The sequence below is a fragment of the Wolffia australiana genome, chromosome 5, assembly GCF_029677425.1.
Source record: "Wolffia australiana isolate 7733 chromosome 5, ASM2967742v1".
Lineage (NCBI taxonomy): Eukaryota > Viridiplantae > Streptophyta > Magnoliopsida > Alismatales > Araceae > Wolffia > Wolffia australiana.
The window spans coordinates 14,720,052-14,743,198 of NC_135839.1; the positions used below are offsets into that span (position 1 = coordinate 14,720,052).

Sequence of the window (23,147 nt, forward strand, 5' to 3'; positions counted from 1 at the left end):
CTCATTGACCATGATTAAGGTTTCTATGTATTTTGATTTATGCTGAAAAGTATAAATGGGTTGAATAAAACTACCCAATTTTATTTAGAGATAATCATACAATCATGCTTTGTAGTTGTTTCCCAATGGCCCATCTCTAAAAGCTAATCTTATATATGTTGTAACTGTTGGGTTATGTAGTTTGGTTCATCCATGAAAAACACATTCCATGGATGCGGAAGCATGGTCGATCGATTCTCAATCGATCTATAAAACAAAATGTTGTAGTACCTTTGGGGAACACGTTCCACCCTTGACTTTGTCGTTCCGAGATCGTTCTGAAGCCGTTCACGCATCTGGCCTCTAGAAGTATCCACGCGATCACTCGGAGCTTGGATCTCCACCTCTTCTTCTTCAGTTCTTCTTGAGAACCTTGAAGATCTCCTCACCATGAAGACACTCTTCCTTGGAAGTGCAGAAGAGAGTGGAGAGGGGAGGGGCTCTCAAATTAAACTTGCATGGGTATCTAAAATGAGACCCCTTTCCCCCTTTATATTTCACTTAAGGTTTTTCTGAAAAACCCTCCAAAGAAAAATATATCCACCAATGCCCTTATGACCTTGTGCGTGTGACCCTCTAGGCCCATGTATCGTTCTAGTTAATAACTTAAATGGCCCAATAACATTTATTGACCAACCTTATTAATTAACTATATCAACATATAGATTAACTAAATAAGGATCGATTTAACCCAATTGACAGGTTAAGTTTCCAGCCCGTGGGGTGCCAAGCTACACCTCGTGCTCTAGAAGATACCGAGTAGTCTCGAACTCTCTCATGGAACCTTTACCGTCATCGGTTTCTGTATATGTATAATCTATCATCTGCGCGAGACTCTCGAACGACTTAAAGCATGGTTTATCGTCAAACTCTAATCCGTCATTCGATTAGTACTGATGCGTAACGGGGATCATTGGAGAACGCCTTCTCCAATATCCTCACTACCCTGGCCAGGGATTTTTCTTGCATCGTCTTCCTCGAGTCAATCTCCTCTTATACTGAGGGCGGATGATCCCGTCTTGACCACTCAATCATCTCCGTAAGCTTCTTACTACATCCAATCTATAACTTATTTGAATCCCATGATTAGAGACTCATATATCACAGTCAAAATGTAGTCGCCCGCTTACGAGATGTCCTTGGTGTCTCAGGTCAGTGGATCACTTATACAACCGTGACTTGAATCAACCTGATTGACGTTTAGGTATAATACCATTCAGGGATTCATACGGATCAATTCAGTGAACTCTTTCTCTAAAGAGCACCCACTATCTGTCCTTAGTGTCTCCACACTAATAGCCACAAGATCAGCTATACTTATCGAATAAGTAGGATCAGCTAGTGCTATTCTACCCGGATAATTCGATGTCCGTCTCGACTATCCTCGAATAGGAATATTTAGAATACATGTTTAAAGACTAGTGATCACTGTATTATGATCTCATCATAATTCACTTTGTCATTGCGCGTATTCATGGACTTCATTATAAACATCACACAGAATAATAATGAATGCAAATAATTTATTCAATGAACTTAAATAATCATGGTAGTGTGATTGGCTTGACGGCCACATAATATCCATCAGTAACTTCATGGAACTTGGACAAAAAGGCATAATTCTGAATCTCATGTATTTGTTTTTAAGTTGGAAATAATAATAATAAATTTTCAAGCGCAAATCAAATTGCATGTCGAAAGCTTTAGGAGACAATTTCTGGGATGCTTGTGCCAGAACTATATTCATGAGGAGAGAGCTGTCACAAACTTCTGTACATGAAAAATGTAGGAACATGACTTGAATCCACAAGCCTTCCTCAATTGAATCGCCCAAGTCCTGATTTCAAAAATCTAGCTTCTCCAACCCTTGAGTCCATAATGGTTTGTGCTTGAATCCACAAGCATTGAAGCACCCTCTAGCAAACAGAACACCCAGAGGGAAGAATTGCCCAATGCTTGTTCCACAAATCCTGTTTTGTTGAAACAAGAGTTTCAACAAAACAATACACTTCAATAATGATCCATCAAGGGTACACGGGGCCTTATATAGGCCACAACAAGTGCATGGTCGTCCATAATGACATTACTAATGGAAGGACAACTTAAAACATTGAGGAAAACAACTTTGAAAACCTAAAACAAAGAATTAGCAGCCGGACAGGCCTGAGCAGAGATATTCAGCAAATTTTGGGGCATGCAGAAGCTGCTATGAGATATTTGTATGGCTCAAGAAGATCATGATGGGACAAACCAGAAGATATGCAGAAGAAGAATCTGTTAGATTATTCTGAGCGAGATGAATATGTTAGTGGATCATGTCAGAGGATCTTGTTAGAGAAAATCTATTAGAGGATTTTGTGGGGCTCTAGGTACTTTTCTGCAGATCCAATCAGCTCTAAAAGAATCTCCATCTTGGTCCACCAGTTGCTTTCTGGGCCTAAGAAAATGGGCTTTTGGGCTACATCAAGACCAGCTTCAAAAGATTTGGACATGTTATATTCAATAATATGGAGAGAAATCCTTTGACACAATAGAGAGATCTCAGTACCAACTTTAATTTTTAAATTTCATTGTTATATTTTTCTATTCATGTCAAAGGCCCTATAAAATATAAGAAAAAACCCCCATTTTTTCAGGAATACGTCTCTGAAAAATCCCTAAAGATTCTCGAGCAAATTATAATTTTATTCCCCCATTTTTATCATCTATAAATCAACGAATAATTTGACCACATAATTGGCCCACTCTCTACCCTAGCCTCTCTCCCGGTGAGTCCGTGACCCATATCCTTTTCTTCTCATCTTTTTAACTCACATCTTTTTTTCTTCGAAAAAATTGTCTTATAGAATCACCCTTACCGGACCTCCGTCGACCAAACGAAGTGGGCAAACGTATCTCCTCAACCTTCTTCTTCCTCGCTACCCAGGACACGCGTCGCTCCAAACGCCGATCCAGACAAGCGAAAGTTAAAACCAGCAAACTCCAAACCTCTTCGGCTGCAATTCATCCGAATCCCAAGCCACAGAGATCACAAATGTTTGATTTCCGCCTCCGACAAAGCAAGCCCGAGGTGGGTCCTTCCACTCTCAGGTCCATAGACTGCGTTCACTAAACCGCATTACTCCCCCGCACCGACATCTTCCTGGGGAGAAGCCGGCCATGGCGAACTCCCTTCGCTCCCCTCTGCTCGGAGACGAAGAACACCGCAAACCAGCGCACGACGGAACGACCACGCGCTTCTCCTCCGCTGGATTCCCTTCCCGGATGACGTTCTGGTGGCTGAATTCTCTGATCAAGAAGGGCAACGAGAGGCCGCTGGAAGAGGCCGACTTGCCCCGGCTTCGAATAGAAGACAGAGCCTCCACTCAGTATAACCAGCTAACAGCGCGAACACAAGGGAAGGAGCCGAAGAATTCTCTGTTAAAGTCTCTGTTCCTCTGCCACAAGAGAGATATCCTATTCAGCGGCTTATTCGCTCTTCTCAAAGTCCTCGCCCTCTCCGCCGGCCCCGTCTTCCTCAACGCCTTCATCAGAGTGGCCGAGGGAGAAGCCTCGTTTCCACAGGAAGGCTACGTTCTAGCGGCTGGCCTGTTCTTCGCCAAGTGCTTAGAATCCATGTCCCAGCGGCAGTGGTACTTCCGCAGCCGACTCATCGGTCTGCAAGTGAGGTCGGCGCTCTCGGCAGCGATCTTGCGGAAGCAGCTTCGCCTGTCCAACTCCGCTAAACTGGTCCACTCGTCGGGGGAGATCGTAAACTGTCTCACCGTGGACGCGTACCGCGTCGGGGAGTTCCCGTTCTGGCTGCACCAGACGTGGACGACGACCCTGCAGCTGTGTCTCGCGCTGGTTATCGTGTACCAGGCGGTGGGCGCGGCGACGGTGGCGGCGATGGCGGTGATAGTTCTCACGGTGCTCTGCAACGCGCCATTGGCGAAGCTCCAGCACAGGTTCCAGTCGAGGCTGGTGGAGGCGCAGGATAAGAGGCTGAAGGCCATGGCGGAGGCGGTGGTGAGCATGAAGGTGCTGAAGCTGTACGCCTGGGAGAGGAGTTTTGGGAGAGCCGTGGAGCGGCTAAGGAAGGCGGAGGAGAGCTGGCTGTTCAAGTTCCAGCTGAGGAGAGCCTACAACTCTTTTCTCTTCTGGTCCTCTCCTGTGCTGGTTTCCGCGGCCACCTTCGCCGCTTGCTATCTCCTCCGCGTTCCTCTTCGGGCCAGCAACGTGTTCACCTTCGTGGCGACTCTGAGGATCGTGCAAGAGCCCGTGAGAGCCATCCCCGAGGTTATCGGAGTCGTCATCCAGGCGCAGGTTGCCTTCTCAAGAGTGGAGAAGTTGCTCAACGCCGAAGAGTTGCGGAGTCGGCGGGAAATAACGGGGGATTATCGGACCTCCGTGGAGATTAACTCTGCGTGTTTCTCTTGGGAGGAGAAGAAGAAGAAGAAGGCTTTGAAGAAGGTCTGCCTGGAGATCAAACGCGGGGAGAAGGTGGCGATTTGCGGGGAAGTGGGCTCGGGGAAGTCGACCCTTCTCGCTGCCATTCTTGGGGAGATCCCCTGCACTGAAGGCTCGGTAAAAAGACCGGACTTTGAAGCTCCTTGCCGCCATGAATTTTACCTGATATGGGCTTTGGGGAGATGCAGGTTCACGTCGGGGGAACTATCGCGTATGTGTCGCAAGCGGCTTGGATTCAGGCGGGGACTGTCAGGGACAATATCCTCTTCGGCTCCGCCATGGACGAGCGCAGATTCAGAGAGACTCTGGAGAGAAGCTCTCTGGTGAAGGACCTCGAGCTTCTTCCGTTCGGCGACCTCACCGAGATTGGCGAGAGAGGAGTTAACCTCAGCGGCGGGCAGAAGCAGCGGGTTCAGCTCGCCCGCGCTCTCTATCAAGACGCTGATATCTACCTTCTTGACGACCCTTTCAGTGCAGTCGACGCGCACACGGCAACCAGCCTCTTTAATGTACTCCCAATTTTTTTAAATTTCTATTCTTTTCCCTCGCTGAGTCTTGTTCTGGCCAGGAATACGTCATGGGTGGGCTATCGGAGAAGACAGTCTTGCTAGTAACTCACCAGGTTGATTTCCTCCCGGAGTTTGATAAGATAGTGGTAAGGAGATGTGAAGAATTGTGTTTCAAAAGATTAGTGAATTCCTTCTCTTCTCACTGGTTGGTTCCTACGGCTCTATTATCCAGGTAATGTCGGAGGGGGAGATCCTGCGCACTTCTTCTTATGCCGATCTAATGAACACCAGCGAGGAATTCCGGGGTCTGGTGGAAGCCCACAAGCAGACCATGAGCACAGAGAAAGTTGATGGGTACAAACCAATCAGGAGAAGAAACTGGTCATCGCCTGAAATCGAAGAAAGACGTGTCGATAAACAGAAGATCTCTTATGGGTTAACTGGGGATCAACTGATTAAGAAGGAAGAAAAAGAAAGCGGGAGCAGCGGATTTAAGCCATACTTACTCTACCTTGGTCAGAACAAGGGCTTCTGGTTCTACGCCATGGGAGGCTTCTCCCACAGCATGTTCATAGCGGGGCAGCTCCTGCAGAACACTTGGATGGCGGCCAAGGTGCAAGACCCGCTAGTCAGCAGACTGAGACTAATCACAGTTTATCTCTTGATTGGGATTTTAGCAACACTCTTCCTTCTAATCAGATCAACGTGCATGGTTTTTCTGGGTCTGCGATCGTCGGAATCTTTGTTTTCTCAACTGCTCTCTTCGCTGTTCCGAGCTCCGATTTCTTTCTTCGACTCTACCCCTGCAGGGCGGATTCTAAGCAGGGTAAGAACATTCATCTCCCAAGAAGAAAGACAACTCCTTTCTCGCTCAACTGAACTTTCTCTTCCACCGCGGTTAGGTATCGTCAGATCTCAGCATAACCGACCTCGACGTGCCCGTAAGCTTGGTGTTAAGTCTCAGCGCGACTCTGAACGTGTTCAGCCAGATTGGAGTTCTCGGCGTCATCACCTGGCAAGTCCTGGCCGTGGTTGCGCCGATGATTTACCTCACGATCCGCCTGCAGGTATCATTTCATTTCGATGATTTGATTCTCATTTCTTGTTGAAAACTATCGATTTTTGCGAAATTTATCGTCTCTCCGCTTGAAAAGAGCTACTACTTGGCCTCGGCAAAGGAGCTTATGCGGTTGAATGGCACCACCAAGTCCCTGGTAGCAAATTATCTGACTGAATCTCTGTCTGGAGCGACGACGATCAGAGCCTACGATAAGGAGCACCAATTTCTCGCCAGAGGAATGGAGCTGATCGATAAAAACGCCAGTCCGTTCTTCCACAACTTCGCCGCAAGCGAGTGGCTTATCCAGCGTATAGAAACCATGAGCGCGGCCGTTCTCTCCTCTTCAGCAGTCGTCATGTCTTTGCTTCCTCCAGGAGCCATTAGCTCTGGTGCGTTTGGCTTGCTTTCTCAACTTGATGTAAAAGATGATAACTTTGCACTGATTTGGTGCAGGATTCATCGGCATGGCGCTCTCTTATGGGCTTTCGCTGAACAATTCCCTGGTTTTCTCCATCCAAAACCAGTGCACTATCGCAAATTACATTGTCTCCGTCGAAAGGTTGAATCAGTACATGCACATCGAGAGCGAGGCTCCGGAGATTTTGGAAAACAACCGACCCGGAAAAGATTGGCCTGAAAAGGGCAGAGTAGAGTTCCAAGATCTCAAGGCAAGAATCAAAACTCTTACATCCGCGAGAATAATTCAACTTGTACTGATCCGAGGAGTGGAAAACAGATAAGATACAGGCCGGATACTACTCTTGTTCTTAAAGGAATCAGCTGCACAATCGAGGGAGGGCACAAGATCGGCATCGTGGGGCGAACGGGCAGCGGCAAATCAACCCTCATCGGTGCTCTTTTCCGGCTGGTAGAACCTGCGGGGGGGAAGATCATCATCGATGACATTGATATCACCACCATTGGACTTCATGATTTGAGGTTTCGCATCGCAATCATTCCTCAGGATCCAACTCTCTTCCAAGGATCCGTCCGATACAACCTGGATCCTCAGTCACAACACGCCGATGAAGAAATCTGGGAGGTACGATCAAAATCAAGAACTCATATCAGTATCAAATTTCCAGAAAATTGATGGGTTTTGTTGATTTGTTCATCTTCCAGGTGCTAGACAAGTGCCATCTTCGAGAGGCCGTGAAAGAGAAAGAACAGGGTCTTGATTCCCCAGGTACTCTGAAGATGAAACACGTAAAACTCTTCCCTTTGATGTTCTACGATTCTCTTTTCACCGTTGGGATCGTGGCAGTGGTCGAAGACGGGTCGAATTGGAGCATGGGCCAGCGTCAGTTGTTCTGTTTGGGGCGAGCACTGCTCAAGAGAAGCAGGATTCTTGCTCTTGATGAGGCCACGGCGTCCATTGACAACGCCACCGATGCAATCCTTCAAAGGACAATCAGAACTGAGTTTGCTACGTCAACAGTAATCACAGTGGCCCATCGAATACCCACAGTCATGGACTGCACCAGGGTTCTCGTCATTAGCGACGGTAAACAGCTGCTTGAAAATGGTTTTAACAGATTAAATAGTTATAACCCAATTTTGATTGTTTGTCTAAATGGGGCCTTCCTGTTGTGATTGCAGGGGAAATGGTGGAGTATGACAGCCCATCAGAGTTGATGATGAAAGAAGGATGCCATTTCAGCGAATTGGTGAAAGAATACTGGTCTCGCACTTCACAAGCGAGTCATCTAACTTCGGACTCCCTCTAGTGCAGGAATTTTAAAGATTTTTTTTCAGCTTTCTGAGCAAGAAAATGTTACAGCTTACAAATAAAATCCGTGGAATCTTTCTAAAATTAATGATAATTTAAGCGGCAAATTATACGACGATAACATAATTGCTGCATTAACGTAACGATGGAATGGATAACTTTCGATTTGGGATTGCCGCGCGGTGTATCTTAGGAGGAATGACCTGTATTTGGTATGTTTTAAAAGATTGAGTTTATAGTTTTTAAAATTTTGTAGAACAATTACTTTGAATTGATTTATTAAACTCTTGATATTAATTCACATATAAAAAAGAAATATTGGGATTTTAAAATAATTATTTATCGAGGATGAAGAAGAGGGAAGAAGAGGAAGAGACTTAATGGAAATTATGGAATAGGTTTAAGAGGAAGAAGAGGTAGAGGAAAAAGTGAAAGGAGAGGAAGAGGAAAAGGTGAAAGGAGAGGAAGAAGAGGAAGATGAAAATATGGAGGAAGAGGAAGAGGAAAAAGTTGAAGGAGAGGAAGAAGAGGAAGATGAAAAAGTGGAAGAAGAGGAAGAGGAAAAAGTGAAAGCGGAGGAAGAAGAAGAGGATAAAGTGAAAGGAGAGGAAGAAGAGGAAGATGAAAAAGTGGAAGAAGAGGAAGAGGAAAAAGTGAAAGAAGAGGAAGAAGAAGAGGAGAAGAAGAAGAGGAAAAAGAGGAAGAGGAAAAAGTGGAAGAAGAGGAAAAAGAAGAACAGGAAAAAAGAGGAAGAAGAGGATTACGCAAAAAAGAAGAGGAAGAAGAGGAAAAAGAAGAACATGAAAAGAGGAAGAAGAGGAAAAAGAAGAACAGGAAAAAGAGGAAGAAGAGGAATACACGAAAAACAAGAGGAAGAAGAGGAAGAGGAAAAAGAAGAAACAAGTATTACAAAAGGGGGAGTGGAAGAGGAAGGAGTTGAGAAAAATTAAAGAGAAGAAGAATATTATTAAAGAATTAAAAAAGACTACAAAGAAGTTGGAAAAAATTAAAAAAAGGAAGAGGAAGAGGAAGATCAAAAAAATGAACAGGAAGAGGATGAAGAGGAAGAAGAAGATTAAAAAATGAAAAAAGGAAGAGGAAAATAAGACGAAGAGAAGGAAGAGGAAGAAGAAGATTAAAAAATTAAAAAACAAGGAAGAGGATGAAGAGTAAGAGGAAAATTTAACAGTTAATCAAACGAAAAGGAAGAGGAAGAAGAGGGAGGAGAAGATTAAAAAAAGAAAAAAAGAAAGAGCAAAAGTAAGAAGAGGAAGAGGAAGAAGTAGATTAAAAGATTTTAAAAAGGAAGAGGAGGAAGAGGAAGATAAATAAAAACAAAGAGGAAGAGGAAGAAGAAAATTAAAAAATTAAAAAAAAGAAGAGGAAGAAGAAGATTAAAAAATTAAAAAAAAAACAAAGAGGAAAAGGAAGAAGAGGAAGAAAAAAAAAGAGAGGAAAAATAAAAAGAGGAAGAGGAAGAGGAAGAAGATGATTAAAAATTAAAAAGAGGAAGAGGGGGAAGTGGAAGAAGAGAATTAAAAAATTTAAAAAAAGGAAGAGGAAGAGGAAGAGAGCGGAAGACGAAGATTTAAAAATTAAAATGGGAAGAGGAAATAGAAGATTAAAAAATTGGAAATGGAGAACGCAGAAGAAGAAGAAGATAATAGAAGTGATGATGAGAATGAAGATAAAGATGAAGAAGAACTTGGTAATTGCAGATTGCCAGCAAGACTGCTCAAGAATTGCAGGTCCGCGATGGTTTTTTCAGGCTATTTTCTTCTTTAATAAAAAACCGCACGGAATTGCGCAACCACACCGCCAAGGGCCTGTGCATTGATGGACCATCCCTAGTTCAAATCTTTCTCTTTTTTCATAATATAGTAGATTCAACAATAGCCATCCATTCATGCATTTTCAACTCATGGTCCGCCAAGGATTGCATTTTCGATGTCTTCTCGGCTCAGGGCATAGCTGAACCTCCTCTCCACATCTTTATCCAGATTTCCAGGGCCAGTCTTTAGGTACCTATGCACACATCGCCAGAGTTTTGTCAGATACTGGAAACATAAAATAAAATCCACAAACTCAAAATGATAAGGACTACAAATCTATCGTTGAATAAAAGAGAAACGAACTCATCTCTGGAACTAGAACCGAATTCAAAAGTGCAATTAAATAAAATCATTTTAGGAAAACGAAACATATTCAACACTGAGATCAGAGGAAAAGGAGACAGATAATCAAGAGAGAAAAATTAAGGAAAACTCATTATTCTCCTTCTGTTTTCCTTAAATTTTCTCTTTAAATCATCTCTCCTTTACGTCTGATGAAGGACAAAACTCATTTTGATCAAGCATCGCTTCCTTTTGCAGTAAAGGATGAACTGTGGAGGCGGACGCAAATTAAATGTGTAAACTTTAGGATTAGAGAGATATTAAGTCATCCCTAGAACTAGAACCGAACAAAAAAGTCGAAACTAAGCAAAATCATTGACGAAAAACAGGACATAGAATAAGAAACAAGGTGAAGGAAAAGGAGGAAAGCGAATTAGACCATAGAATTATGGAGAAGTCGATAACTGAATCGCAAACAAAAAATTATGCATTGCGCTGGAAGATTGCAAAGAGGAGGAACGGACGGACTTCGTTTCAAGGAACAATCCAACCGAACAATAATCCAGTTTTTTCCTTGAACGCGTACCTTATGAAGAGATCCGTGATATCGAGGGAGAGCTGGGCGTGCCAATCGGGCTTCTCGACAAACCACAAGGCCCTGTCGTCTCTGCTCTGATAAAAGCCCAGGCTTTTGAGCCAAGCCTCAATGGAAGGCAAACTGTGGGAGTAGAGAGCCTTCTTCTTGTCCGGGAGCTTCTTCAGCCACTCTTCATCGGCAGGACTGAGTTCGGCGGACGGCGAGGATCGTACAAGAATCACCGGCTTCCAACGCGTTTGTAATTTCTTCGTGAAAATCGAACAAGGGGAAGATCCAGGAACACGAACAGGGTAGAATCTACGGAGATGGCCGGAGATAACCCAGAGAGGCGAGCCTTGAAGAACGATTTCGGAGCCAATAGATTTGTAGTTCATCACGGAGCGCATTCTATCCCCAACTATAGAGAGAGTGAAAGGGGGATGGTGGGAAGTAGAAGACGGTGGAGGAAACGGATAGAGACTCAGAGAGAAAGAGAGAGAGAGAGAGAGGATAACGTTCCAGAAGTCCGACGGAACGAATCTTGAAATTTGGTCAACGACGCTAATAAATTCCTGATTTCAACGTCAAAGAATCCAAAACAGATCCATGCAAATCCCCGAAATTTTCACTCCGGAAATGGAGCTTCAGTTCATCAGGCGAATCTGTATTACCGCATTCAACGACGAATCTGCGTTGCGGGTAGAAGTGATGTAGATCGCGGAAGAGGTTTTAAGAGATCGAATTTACCTGCCACAAAGATCGACGCGATCATCAATTGAGAAGGTTAGCGCGTTTCAGAATCTTCATCAGCCGATCCATGATCAAGCCCTAGAGCAACAACAGCAATTCCGAGGGAAATCGACGATAATTGACAGTCTAAGTAAGTCTGATTCGCGCTTTTAGGGCTTGATAATGCGATGAAATAATGGGCTGCATGGGCAGGCCCAATACAAATCCCGCGCTTTTTTACCGCCAAAATTTAAAATATGAGATCTACAACTGAGATCAACTATCATCTTCTTCCTGAACGTTTCAGGTTTTTTTGCGGGGATGGATCCTTCGCAGACCAAGCGGATCGTCATCTTGCTCGATCTTCACCCCATCGTCGCCGGCCAAGATCGTCTGCACTACACCACCGCCGTGCTCTCCGCCGCCCGGCGTATTCTCTCCTTCAATCCTTTGTCAGATTCCCTCTTCGCTTGCAAACCCTTCTTCTCGTCGCTTTCCCCTCTTCTTTCGACGTCATTGGTCCACCGCCTCGTCGGGAAATCTGGGGCCTTTCTCTCCTTCGATCGTCCTCATCAGATCCTCGAGCAAATCTCCTTCATTTTGTCCTCCGCGTCGTCTAATGACTTGGCTGGATGCTTTGGGTTGCGTCGGGCTTCTCTGATGAGCGAGTCGCTATTCCAGCTCGCCTACGACTGTATTTGGGAGCCTCCTCGCGAAATCTCGAGAGAGAAGACTGACGTTTTTCTCTTCCGGTCGAATATGGTAGTCTTGTTCTCGCCTGTGATACAATCCAAGGAGAATTTACCGCAGTTTCTTGATTTCAACGTTCAGGACGGGAAAATATTGGACGTCGGCCGTGTCCGGGCGGAATTTGTTGCTGTATTCGGCCCGGTGAATGAGCTGTTTATCTCTAAAGATGTGCATTTTGCGTGGATTCAAGTTGATTGCGGTACTCAACAGTCGGTTGATTTGCAGTGTAAAAGATATCTCGAAGGAGGAATTAGGGAAATCGGCTGGAGTTCATGTTCCGCAGATGCAGTTGCTTTGGGCGCAGTGTTCATTCCCTTTGGACTGATATATGCTTACATCGGTTCGAAGATTCCTTCTCATTCTGGCAATCCGCCTGGGCGTGGTCGGGCTAATTTGAAGTTAGAAATCTCGGACGCTTCCGGAAAACCTCTACAGTGCAAATGTTGCGATTTGGACCTGTCATTTCTGAGCATCAAAACGGGAATTTCTGGTGAATTGGATCTGTTTTCTCAGGATTCCACCGGCATTGCGGAAATTCTAGTTAATGATGTCATTGATCAGTCAATTTCCCAGTCCCAAATCTCGGCTGTGCTACTCCTCCGCGAGTTTCCTGTGGATCTGATAGAACCTAAACAAGACGAGCCTGACCCTTTTCTTCCTGATAAAATTCTTGAATTATTTAGTGGAATTGCGAGTGAGGCTTCTTTCAGGGGGCCGATTTGGCAGCTTTTGTTGGCATTTCTTCATAGACGAGGTTCCAGCGCTTTGGTCTCTATCAATCGGGACAAAGGTCAGTCTTTCCTCGGATTTATATCTCCCATTTCTGTCAACTCTGCTGTTATGTACGTTGTGGACAGTTTGAACATTGAGAGTCCTGAGACTCCTTCCTCTGAACATGCAATGAACAAACATCGCCAGAAGAAGAGGCGTAGGATCGAAGGTCTGCTTCAAGAACTTCCGTTCAACAAGTTTCGAGAGCTTGTATATAATGGAAAGACCGATCCTAATTTGGAAGTAGCAGTTGAGGATCTGTATTTTTCCCTTGGACGCAGTCAGTCGAAGAAGCTTCGATTTCTCCAGTGTTGGATGAAGCAGTATAAGAAACGGCAGCAACCCTTCTCTGGAGTCAGTGACCGTAACATATTTTCAGAACCCAAAGAAGAGATGAAAGAAAGATTGGTGGGTTCAGAGAATCAAACTGATGTGCCCGCTTCTTCTCCTTCTTCCGTGGATTTGAAGGAGGAATACCCATCGGATATTTCTCTTCAAACTGCTGAATCATTTTCTGAAAGTATTGCCCAGAAGATCAAGCGAATACTTGGTTCGAAAGAAGGGGACCTGAGAATTTTGGCCGAACGTGTTGTCAAACTGGCTGTATATTATTTTTCTGCTAAATTAGGAGATTATGAAAAGGAAAACAGTTGTAAAGCTTCTGCCGTAGCCGATGAAGTGATAAAGCTGCTTCTCGAAAAACCCAAGGATACTATCGCAAAATACAAGAGCCCCAATCCTTCCCAAGCACCGTCGGATCCTTCGGTCTCCGATGTGCAAATTAAAGTCAGAGCGTATCCTTTCGTTAATTAAACACGATTATTCAAATTTAGCCATAAGGTTTAAATTCGATTTTTCCGATTGTTGCCGCTTAACACTTGTCAGGCATGAATTGCAAATTTTATTCCGCATGGAGATACTCAAATTACCTGTCGGCTCAAGTACGGACAACCACACTAAAAGGAAGTTTGTGAAGGACATTTGCTCCCTCTTGGCCAACATTGAATTCGACCTCCAAGGAAGTATGTTCTCTGGCGAGAGTCTCATTGAGTTTGCCGGGAGAACCATACAATCAAGGTAAGCTTCAATCCTCTAATTAATTTCACCCATTTAAACGCTTTTATCCGTGGCTTTTGTTTGTAAGATCGCTGTAAAGGTATACAATCAAGGTAAGCTTCAATCCGCTTATTAATTTCACCAATTTAATCACTTTTATCCGTGGCTTTTGTCTGTAAGATTGCTGTAAACGTATACAATCGAGGTAAGCTTCAATCCTTTAGCTAATTTCACCTAATTTAACACTTTTATCCGCGGCTTTTATCTGTAAGACTGCTTTAAAGGTATAAAATCAAGGTAAGCTTCAATCCTCTAATTAATTTCACTAATTTAATCACCTTTATCCGTGGCTTTTGTTTGTAAGTGAGAGGAGAGGCGAGAAAGAGAAAAAGGAAAAAATTTGCACACCTTTCATTACTTCTACGATGGTTTTATACAAGAGTAACGGCTAGAACATTACAACGGCTAGAAATGCCGTAGACAATACTAGCATGTGGGACCCACTTGCTGGGTAAGAAGCCCATAATACCTCCCCCAAGCGGAGGAATGGATGTCTTTCATTCCCAGCTTGAACACCAGGGCATCATGTTGATCTTTTGGAAGAGCTTTGGTAAGGATGTCCGCCAATTGTTGCTTAGTAGGAATATAGACAATGTCGATGTCGTGGACTCAAGTTTGTCTTTGATAAAGTGACGGTTAATCTTCGTGTGTTTGGTGCGATCATGTTGGACTGCACTGTGGGCCAAGCCGATAGCAGATTTGTTGCCGCAACGCAGGAGTGTAGGTTGCCTGGGCGAGAAACCTAACTCTTGTAGGATGCCTTGAATCCAGAGTGCTTCACAGATGCCCTTACTAAGAGCTCGGAATTCCGCTTCAGTACTGGATAAAGACACAACGGACTGCTTCTTGTTACGCCATGTGACTAAGTTGCCACATAGGAGAGAGCAGTACCCAGTTGTAGACTTGCGACCAACCTGCTAGCCAGCATGGTCAGAGTCAGTATACAGTTCTAGTTGCAAGGGCATACCTTGATTGAAAGAGAGACTAAGCCCAATCGTTCCCTTTAGATATCACAGGATTCGGTACGCAGCCTGCAAATGAGATATTATAGGATGATGCATAAACTGACTAAGAACATTTACAGCATAGAAAATATAGGGTCGAGTATGAGCCAGATAACTGAGTTTGCCAATGAGACGCTGATACGTTAGAGAGACAGTGTCTGGTTCATTATTGTCTTGTTTAAGTTTGAGATTTGCTTCCATTGGTGAAGATGTTGGTTGTCATTGCAGATAGCCAGTTTCATCGAGAAGATCATATATATATTTTTGCTGTGAAAGGGTGATACAACTCGATGAAATGCTGACCTCTATGCCTAAGAAGTATTTGAGTGGACCTAAACTTTTAATGTCAAATTGGTCATTGAGTTGTTGACTTAGTGTGATAATCCCTTGAGAGGAGTTTCTTGTTATGATGATATCATCAACATAGACAATGAGAATCACAATAGAGTCCGTAGTCAACTGCTGAAAGAAAAGGGTGTGATCTCCATTTGACTGTTGATACTTAAGTTGTTTCATGACCTGGGTAAACCTCTCAAACCATGCACGAGGAGACTGTTTGAGTCCATAGTGGGCCTTCTGAAGATGACACACTTTTCCTTCCGGTATCTCATAACCGGGGGGTGGTTTCATGCAAACTTCGTCATTGAGATTGCCATGGAGAAATGCATTTTTAACATCAAATTGTAGAAGATCCCAATTTTGATTAGCGGCTAAGGAAATCAGAATCGTATGGTGTTCATTTTTGCCACTGGTGCAAATATGTCGGTATAATCCACTCCATGTTTTTGTGTATAGCCTTGTGCAAATAACCGTGCTTTGTAGCGTTCCAACTGACCATCAGCCGGATACTTTACCATGTATATCCAACGGCATCCAATAGGGCATTTGCCCAGAGGTAGACTAGTGAGTTCCCATGTCTGGTTTGCATATAACGCGGCCATTTCAGCATTCATAGCTGCTTTCCAATGTGGTTGAGCAAGAGCCTCGTGAACATTTCCTGGAATGTTGATTTGCTGTAGATTCATTAAGAATGTTTTGTGTTCCGGGGAGATGTTCTGATCAGTGAGGATATTGTTCAATGGAAACGGAGTAGTGCTAATGTCAGTGGGAATGCTTGATGCCGGTGAGGGACATTGGAGCAGTTGGTGGTGGGGGGAGCAGAGTCGACTGGAGTAGACTCAGGCTCAACTGTAGTAGGGATAGGTGGTGCCCGTACGTGTGTTCGGATGAAATGTTTTGGGAAGGGAGGTAGTAGGCTTGACTGACACATAACAGATGTGTGTTCATCCCTTCCGACCTCTGAACCAAGCCCAACTGGTGTTGAATCATCTACATGAGTGAGGTTTGGCAAAGGTAGTTCAGATGAACACTAAACGGGAGAGGAGTGGTCACTTGAAGTATGTGGATAATAATACGACGTGTGGGAGGATGTTGGAATAACACTTATAACCTTTTTGAGTGTTGGAATAACCAACAAAGACACAAGGTAGTGCTGGGGCGAGTTTATGAGTTTGATGGGGATATAGATGAACATGGCATTCACACCCAAAGAGACGAAGTTCCAGTTCATGATGTGGCTGGGCAATAGGGAAAGTGTTACTAGAGACAGCAGAAGAAACTGCCGTAGAAGCTGCCGTAGAAGAGAAACTTCGTCGCAGTCAATCCCACTACCGTCGCAGGGACACTAGACGCTGTTAGCTTTTAATCACTGGTGCAACCAATCTTCCTTCTGCTCTGATACCATGTGAGGAGAGACGAGAAAGAAGAAAATGAAAATTTTTGCCCACCTTTCATTACTTCTGCGATGGTTTTATACAAGATTAACGGCTAGAAAATGGTAACGGCTAGAAATGCCGTGGACAATACTAGCATGTGGGGCCCACGTGTGGGTAAGAAGCCCATAACAGTAAGACTGCTGTAAATGTATACAATCAAGATAAGCTTCAATCCTCTTGTTAATTTCACCGATTTAATCACTTTTATCTGTAGGATTGCTCTAAAGGTATAAAATCAAGGTAAGCTTCAATCCGCTTATTAATTTCACCATTTAATCACCTTTATCCGTGGCTTTTATCCGCGAGATTGCAGTAAATCTATACAATTAAGGTAGGCTTCAACCCTCTGATTAATTTCTCCAATTTAATCACTTTTATCCGTGGCTTTTATCTGTAAGATTGCTGTAAATGTATAATTCCACAAATTCAATCAATTTTACACGTGGCCTTTACTTACAATATTTCCGTAAAAAAAATTAAGCTTCGAAGATTGTGAAATTCCTTTTGAGCAATTCTTTCGCAGGTACAGGGAATCTCTGGAACCCATCGTGCAGAAGATTTACGCGCAGATGGAGTTCCTCCCATTCGACGAAGGAGAAGAAGAAGAAGAAGACGAGATCCCCTCGCAGCCCACCAGCAGCAGCGGCGGCCACCGCCGGGACGTTGACGACGACGCCGCCCCGGGAAACGCCAATCAAACAGTCTTAATGGCGGCTCTCGAGAGGAGAGAGAGGGCCCGCAGATTCTCTCACTTCAATGGCTGGAGCAGAAATCTAGAGAGAATTTGGGCCCCAAAGCAGGACAGAAAGCCCAAGCCCAAACCCAGGCCCACTCAAGGCCCATTATCCTTAGAGCCCAATAAGGCTTCGAAACGGCGTTTCCGGCCCAAGGACGCGGTCAGAGAGACCCCAATGGGCCGCGAGCGGGCCCGTAGCCCCCCCTCTGGTGGGCCCCGCGCCCGTCTTTCCAAGGCCCTCTTCGGCCCATCGAGCCCCTAAAACAAATAGACGAAGATGCAGGGACAAAGGGAAAACAACAAAGGCTCCGCCCTCGAGCAATTTTCTATGCCCTGCTCTTGTCTCTTGGCCTTGGCTCTTTCTCCACCCCCCGCATCTTTCTTTGTAAAATAAAAAGAACGCCCCAAATAATACCTTGTTACGAGTTCCAGTGCCTGCCCCCGTTTGACGTGACTGAAAGATGGGCTTTTTATAGACACGGCAAGGCTCAGATGCTGGTTTCTCGCTCAGTTTTGAGTGGAGTTGTGTCAGCCAGAACGTGGATTCTCTCTCTATCGTCCACTTCTGATACGTCGCGAGAACTATTTAAATGAAGCCTCCCCCACGCTCTATCTATCTGTCTATCTCTGTGTCTCTCTCTTTCTCTTGGCGATGGCCGCAGTAGAGCTTGCTTCAGCCCACGTAGAGGTGGACATGGGTTTGCGTTAGCTGCCGACTCATTCATCCAAGTACCGAGCGCGTGCATGCCTGGTAACTGAGTGAATGATGCGGGAGATAATCCGGATCCTGTGCTGGCTGTGGTTGGACTGAAGGGAGCTCCCTTGTGGCCATAGCCCATCTCTTTGCTTTTTCCCTGCTCGAGAACGTTCTGATACTGGGTCATCTCTAGATCGAGAGATCATCGCCAAACTTCTCTGAAAACCCGCGTCTTTGGAAGAGATTTGTTTGATGCGTAATATCGTTCGAGAAAGTCTTTGACTATCTGGTTTTTCTCTTCTTGGTGATGCAGAACGAGTTCCGCAGGATTGCTCGCTGTCGAAGAAGAAGGATGAAGGCTTAGTCGACCTCCGTCGAACCGAATTCTTGGACGAACGTTGGACTAGAAGGAAGTTGAGATTTCCGATTCTCCACGATCCCCCACTGGATTCGAATTACACTTTCCTTGTAGAGTGATTTGTCATATATTACCCTTTGAAACACCGCTGATAATGGAGTTTTAGGAGCCTTGTTATCTCGCGAATTAATAACAGCGCCGGACATTCAAAATTGGAAACTTTGTCATTGTTCAACAAGTGGGGCTGACTTTACTCGGCCGTTGTAAAAGTGTAAAACGATAGGGTATTCGAGAAGGGGATAGATAAGCTGCCGGCCGCTCTTCTCTCTGGCCATTCCAAGAGAGCTTCGTCTCGACGAGCAAGACGATGCTGGAAACTTTCGAAGTCGGGCCGTGCGATAGCGCCCGGCAAATGGGCTTTCGCATCGGCCAGAGATTCACTCATCTCATTCGTAATAGGGTTGCCGGAGATCTCATTCTCCAAGAGAAACTCCTTCCCTTCGCTAGAACCCCTCTCGCCCAGCCCCTTATACACTCCATCTCCTCCGCTAACAAGTACTACGTTATCCCTTTCTCTCTATCTCTCTCGCTCTTATTGTCTCATTTAAGATGAAATTGGCGCAGGAGACAATTCCCCAGATACTGGGAAGAGATGGAGGGCACCGCGGAAGGCAGCGGTGTTTCCACGCTCGAGGTACGACGTCTTGTAGATGGATTATTTTCAGGAACAAATAAATCACAAGCATGGTGCTTTGTCGTGAAATGGATTTATGTATCTTCTATCAGTTTCAGATTGCCATTCTCTCTTTTTGACCACTAAAACAACTACGGTTTAAAACATTGTAAATTCTACATACTATTTTACGGAGAGAAGAACCGGTTCAATAATTAACCATCCTGTTTTTATCAGTTCTGAAAGGAGATTGATACCTATGAATTAACATTCCATGTAGACGGTTCTCTGATCTTTGAATGGAGGATATAGCAATTGCCCAGGCCGTAACGTTTCCTTTGAGTCCATCTGCAGTTGCTGCTTTTAAACTTCCGGAAGGAGATAATGCCATTCGTGGCAGCATCTCCGACGGACATTTGCAACGACGACTGCTCCGACGTTCTGCTCGCGAGCCCCGACGTGGCTCTCGTCGCCCACAACGAGGACGCCAACGTAGCCCTCGTCGGACACACGTAATTCTTCATCTCTTCGTCTTCATCCTCGAGCTCAAATAATCTCAGAATAGAATTTCTTAATTCTTCATCTCTTCATCTTCATCCTCGAGCTCAAATAATCTCAGAATAGAATTTCTTAATTTTTAGGTACCTGGTTAAGGCCAAGCTCTCCAGTGGCCTCTCCTTCACCGCTTACACGTACGCTGGCGAGCTCCCCACCTGCGCCTTCGGCTTCAACAGCCATGGGTTGGTATATCTCTCCGTCTGTCTCTACAATTTAATCCCTGATGAAGTGATTTTCTTATGGAAAAATTGGGAAGTGATTTTCTTATGGAAGTGATTTTATGGATACAATCTAAGTTTATCATAGAAAAACTCATGGGATACTTTAGGAAAAACTAAACAGGATTAAGTTTCTCTTGTCGCCTAGTTCTTGGTCACAAGTAAGATTGAAATTTTCAGAGAGCCCTCACTAATATGAAGACTTTAAACAAGTCCTACCTCTTAGGATCAACCAACTTCAATGTTCTCTATCTTGTTTTATTAAATGATTCATCCTGAAAAATGCAATCTTATATGTTCCTAAATCGTTCTTCAAATAAATCTGTCGTCTCACGTTCGATGGTTTCCAGGCATTCACGATGAATTCAGTACCTCCGACAGTGAAGGAGATTGAGAAAGCTGGAATGGGGAGGAACTTCATATCACGAGATTTGCTCGAAGCGACAAACCTCGACGACGCGTTACAGGTTTTTTACCGTGATTTATCTTAAATTTCTTCCAATCTCTTCTCTGATACTCTTGGGCACTCCTGGGTTGAGCAGAAGCTACGACGCTACAACGTGTCAGCGGGCCATTCCTATAATCTCGTAGACTTCGATCGCCGCAGAGTAATCAACGTCGAGACAGCCTCCGGCAATCGATTTTCTGCTCGAGAGATCGGGCCGGAGCCCTTCTTCCACGCGAATATGTACGTCCATCTTCATGTAGACCAGGTGAGTTTGTCGAAAAGGGGGAGAGGAAGAAAAATAAACGATAATAATAGAATAATTGTGACTCCTCGCAGGTACATGACCAAAGCTCCTTGAGAAGGCAGAAGAGAGCTGCTCTACTCCCAGCTGCATCCGCTAGAGACATGCTCTCCCTTCTTGGAGATAGCGCAGATGATGAATATCCTATTTACATGACAGGTAGAACGAAATGTGTCTTCCACTTATAGAAAATAACCAATCGATTTGTCGATTCTTTCTCTTGACGGTAGAGAAATTTGATCTCAGGTCCGACGCTCTACACGATCTGCACCGCGCTGATTGATCTGGACAAGAGAACCCTGAGCATAATTCAAGGGAATCCAAAGGACAGAAAGGTTTCTCATGTGTTTGACATTCCGGCATGATCGATCAGTGACTCTCAGGTATTCAGATCCAGCAAATTTTTGAGTCTCGAATGAGCCATTCTTTCGAAAGTTGAAACCTTTTCTTGATAGTGATAATTGTAAGTCTTCCTTGAACTCTCAAAGGCACCTCAAGAACACGAACAAGAACAAGAATGGAGATAGAAGAGAGGGAAGAGAGAGAGATACAAGAGAGAGAGTGGAAGTTATGATTAGATCATTGAAAATCCGCAAATGTATCTAATAACATTGTTTATTATTTATACTACCATATAGTAGTTGTAAATATTTGTCTGTTATGAACGTTTAAATCCTAGCCGTTATAACGGCTAGAATAAGTTAAATCGTAACCGTTAGTTTGTTTGCATGTCTAGATGAAATCCTTGACGTCTACGTGTAACCTAAACTAGATTGAATCTTATACGTCTATCTTTGAAATTACATTTAATCCTATCCGTCTATTTCTCTTAACGAGTATAGGGTACGTGTTTAGATTTTACTAGTCTACTCTTTATTAGAAGTCCTATTGGAGAATCCATTCTTGACATGGAACCCTATGCTGATGTGGCTGCCGAGTTGTTCACTCCTGTCTTCATCTTCATTATCTTTATCCTTAAAAATAATTATTGATGGGGGACCATCACGCCACGGACACGGAAAGACATCACCAACCTCATCGAGCAACACGAGCCAATGCCCGCGACCCGTCATTTAAGTATTCTTCTTAACGACATGTCAAGGAGCATCTTTTATTTTCTTGTTTATTTTGAATGTAATTTCTTTTCGAATTATGGACATGCCTATCTGTGTTTTGGGCCTCGTCCTTTTGAACCGTTCGTCATTTCATTGTTTTGGGAAGGCCGCTCATCAAGAGATGGTTCCTTCCCGTTATGGCTGATTGGGCATGCCTTCGATCCTATATAAAGTCCGACATGCCCAGGAGGACACTTTGGAGTTGAATTTGAATTTGAAAAGTTTCTTCATTTTTGGCTCCCACGTTTTCTCCCTTTGGGAGATTTTATCGCTTTCCTAGAGTAGATCATGGAATACGTCTGCTGCGCGTCCAAGCCACGTCGAATCTCCACGGAGGAATCATCGCCGACGCCCCTTATACGTTCTTGAAGCCGTTCTTCAATAAACCCATTCTTCGGTTGTTTTGGGTTCAAGAAAGCTCCAAGAATCCTCTTCTTGGAGTTATTCCTGTGTCTCAAGCCTCATCGCCGTCGCCACCATCGCCACCGCCACCACCGACATTGCCACCACCGCCATCGCCGCCGTCACCGCCGCTTTCTTGAAGCCGATATTCAAGAAACCCTCTTCTTGGGTTGTTTGAGTCCAAGAACACACCAAGTAAGAAACTTCTTGGCCAGATCTTGTGAATTCCCTCATTGCCGCTGCCACTACCGCCGCCGCCACCACCGCCGCTGCCATCGCTGCCGCCACCACCGGCGCCACCGTCGCTTTCTTGAAGCCGATCATCAAGAGACCCTCTTATTGGGTTGTTTGAGTCCAAGAACATGCCAAGAAAGCAACTTCTTGGCCAGATCTTGTGAGTTCCCTCGTTGCCCTCGACACCTCCGCCACTGCCATTGTCGCCGCCGCCATCGACTCTCCAAACGACGGGCTTCGGCCTCAGGTTCTACCTCTTCCCCTATGTTCGCAGTTCATTTATTTTCTACAGTATTGTTGAAGTGCTTTACCGTTGCCTCTGAGAGTATTGTTGTTGATTAGAAGATAGCCATCATCTGTGAGAGATAGGATTTTCTTCTTGGTAAGTCGCTAGTCAGTTACCGCAAAGGATTGGATGCCGTTGGGTAATTAACTTTACCCTTCATCTTTGAGGCGACTAATAGGTCCAAAGGGACGTTGAGAATTCTGATTGTGATCCAATCGAACTTTGTCAACTTAATTGATCGTACGAATTGAACAGTGTTTTCTTGTACTTGTCGTTGAATTTAAAAGATTGCATCACATTATTCTCGCATCATTGTGCACACCCATTCACTCCTGTGTTGTAACACGAACCGTCCGATCCTGGTGCTCATCATGTTACATCAATTATCCTCCAATGTTGTTCTCATAAAAACCGATAGCGCGACATCTAACTGTTTACGCAGATAGTATCATTGATCTAAGATATGACTGATGGATGAGGAGCATACCTGAAAGTGCAA

General features: G+C 44.5%; 4 protein-coding genes across 6 annotated transcripts; 3 read left to right on the plus strand and 1 right to left on the minus strand.

Annotated features, from left to right (window-relative positions):
• The first annotated feature begins 2,914 nt into the window (after positions 1 to 2,914).
• ABCC10 (multidrug resistance-associated protein 14) lies at positions 2,915 to 7,901 on the plus strand. Of its 2 annotated transcripts, XM_078575533.1 has the most exons (11): positions 2,917 to 4,605; positions 4,677 to 4,997; positions 5,057 to 5,143; positions 5,230 to 5,823; positions 5,900 to 6,064; positions 6,152 to 6,446; positions 6,511 to 6,725; positions 6,794 to 7,099; positions 7,180 to 7,243; positions 7,322 to 7,561; positions 7,657 to 7,901. In XM_078575533.1, exons 1-11 carry the CDS (start codon positions 3,199 to 3,201, stop codon positions 7,782 to 7,784), a joined length of 3,822 nt encoding a protein of 1,273 aa, XP_078431659.1. In that variant the 5' UTR covers positions 2,917 to 3,198; the 3' UTR covers positions 7,785 to 7,901. The 2 variants fall into 2 exon arrangements, with proteins under 2 accessions (XP_078431658.1, XP_078431659.1); XM_078575532.1 differs by having other exon boundaries at positions 2,915 to 4,605; positions 7,180 to 7,561.
• Positions 7,902 to 9,588: 1,687 nt separating this feature from the next.
• LOC144703362 (tRNA dimethylallyltransferase) lies at positions 9,589 to 11,121 on the minus strand. Its single transcript, XM_078575537.1, has 2 exons — positions 10,487 to 11,121; positions 9,589 to 9,811 (listed from the first exon to the last, which is right to left on the minus strand). The coding sequence occupies exons 1-2, from the start codon at positions 10,882 to 10,884 to the stop codon at positions 9,706 to 9,708; spliced, it is 504 nt and encodes a 167-aa protein (XP_078431663.1). The 5' UTR covers positions 10,885 to 11,121; the 3' UTR covers positions 9,589 to 9,705.
• Positions 11,122 to 11,343: 222 nt separating this feature from the next.
• On the plus strand, positions 11,344 to 18,581 carry LOC144703360 (LIM domain protein). The gene is made up of 3 exons (XM_078575534.1): positions 11,344 to 13,521; positions 13,613 to 13,804; positions 17,146 to 18,581. Exons 1-3 carry the CDS (start codon positions 11,528 to 11,530, stop codon positions 17,618 to 17,620), a joined length of 2,661 nt encoding a protein of 886 aa, XP_078431660.1. The 5' UTR covers positions 11,344 to 11,527; the 3' UTR covers positions 17,621 to 18,581.
• A 74-nt stretch (positions 18,582 to 18,655) lies between these two features.
• On the plus strand, positions 18,656 to 22,900 carry LOC144703361 (uncharacterized). 2 transcript variants are annotated; one of them, XM_078575536.1, is made up of 9 exons: positions 18,656 to 18,968; positions 19,038 to 19,107; positions 19,441 to 19,598; positions 19,728 to 19,830; positions 20,213 to 20,329; positions 20,405 to 20,575; positions 20,647 to 20,770; positions 20,858 to 20,994; positions 21,100 to 22,900. In XM_078575536.1, exons 1-8 carry the CDS (start codon positions 18,781 to 18,783, stop codon positions 20,974 to 20,976), a joined length of 1,050 nt encoding a protein of 349 aa, XP_078431662.1. In that variant the 5' UTR covers positions 18,656 to 18,780; the 3' UTR covers positions 20,977 to 20,994; positions 21,100 to 22,900. The 2 variants fall into 2 exon arrangements, with proteins under 2 accessions (XP_078431662.1, XP_078431661.1); XM_078575535.1 differs by lacking the exon at positions 21,100 to 22,900 and having other exon boundaries at positions 20,858 to 21,090.
• The last annotated feature ends 247 nt before the right edge of the window (positions 22,901 to 23,147 follow it).

Coding starts and splice junctions, on each gene's coding strand:
- LOC144703362 (XM_078575537.1), bottom strand. CDS start 10,884: ATGCGCTCCGTGATGAACTACAAATCTATTGGCTCCGAAATCGTTCTT. Junction 9,812..10,486: donor ATCACGGATCTCTTCATAAG/GTACGCGTTCAA, acceptor ATGTGTGCATAG/GTACCTAAAGACTGGCCCTG.
- LOC144703361 (XM_078575536.1), top strand. CDS start 18,781: ATGCTGGAAACTTTCGAAGTCGGGCCGTGCGATAGCGCCCGGCAAATG. Junction 19,599..19,727: donor GTAGCCCTCGTCGGACACAC/GTAATTCTTCAT, acceptor CTTAATTTTTAG/GTACCTGGTTAAGGCCAAGC. Junction 20,771..20,857: donor ATATCCTATTTACATGACAG/GTAGAACGAAAT, acceptor ATTTGATCTCAG/GTCCGACGCTCTACACGATC.
- LOC144703360 (XM_078575534.1), top strand. CDS start 11,528: ATGGATCCTTCGCAGACCAAGCGGATCGTCATCTTGCTCGATCTTCAC. Junction 13,522..13,612: donor GTGCAAATTAAAGTCAGAGC/GTATCCTTTCGT, acceptor AACACTTGTCAG/GCATGAATTGCAAATTTTAT. Junction 13,805..17,145: donor GGGAGAACCATACAATCAAG/GTAAGCTTCAAT, acceptor ATTCTTTCGCAG/GTACAGGGAATCTCTGGAAC.
- ABCC10 (XM_078575532.1), top strand. CDS start 3,199: ATGGCGAACTCCCTTCGCTCCCCTCTGCTCGGAGACGAAGAACACCGC. Junction 4,606..4,676: donor TCCCCTGCACTGAAGGCTCG/GTAAAAAGACCG, acceptor GGGGAGATGCAG/GTTCACGTCGGGGGAACTAT. Junction 6,447..6,510: donor TCCAGGAGCCATTAGCTCTG/GTGCGTTTGGCT, acceptor GATTTGGTGCAG/GATTCATCGGCATGGCGCTC.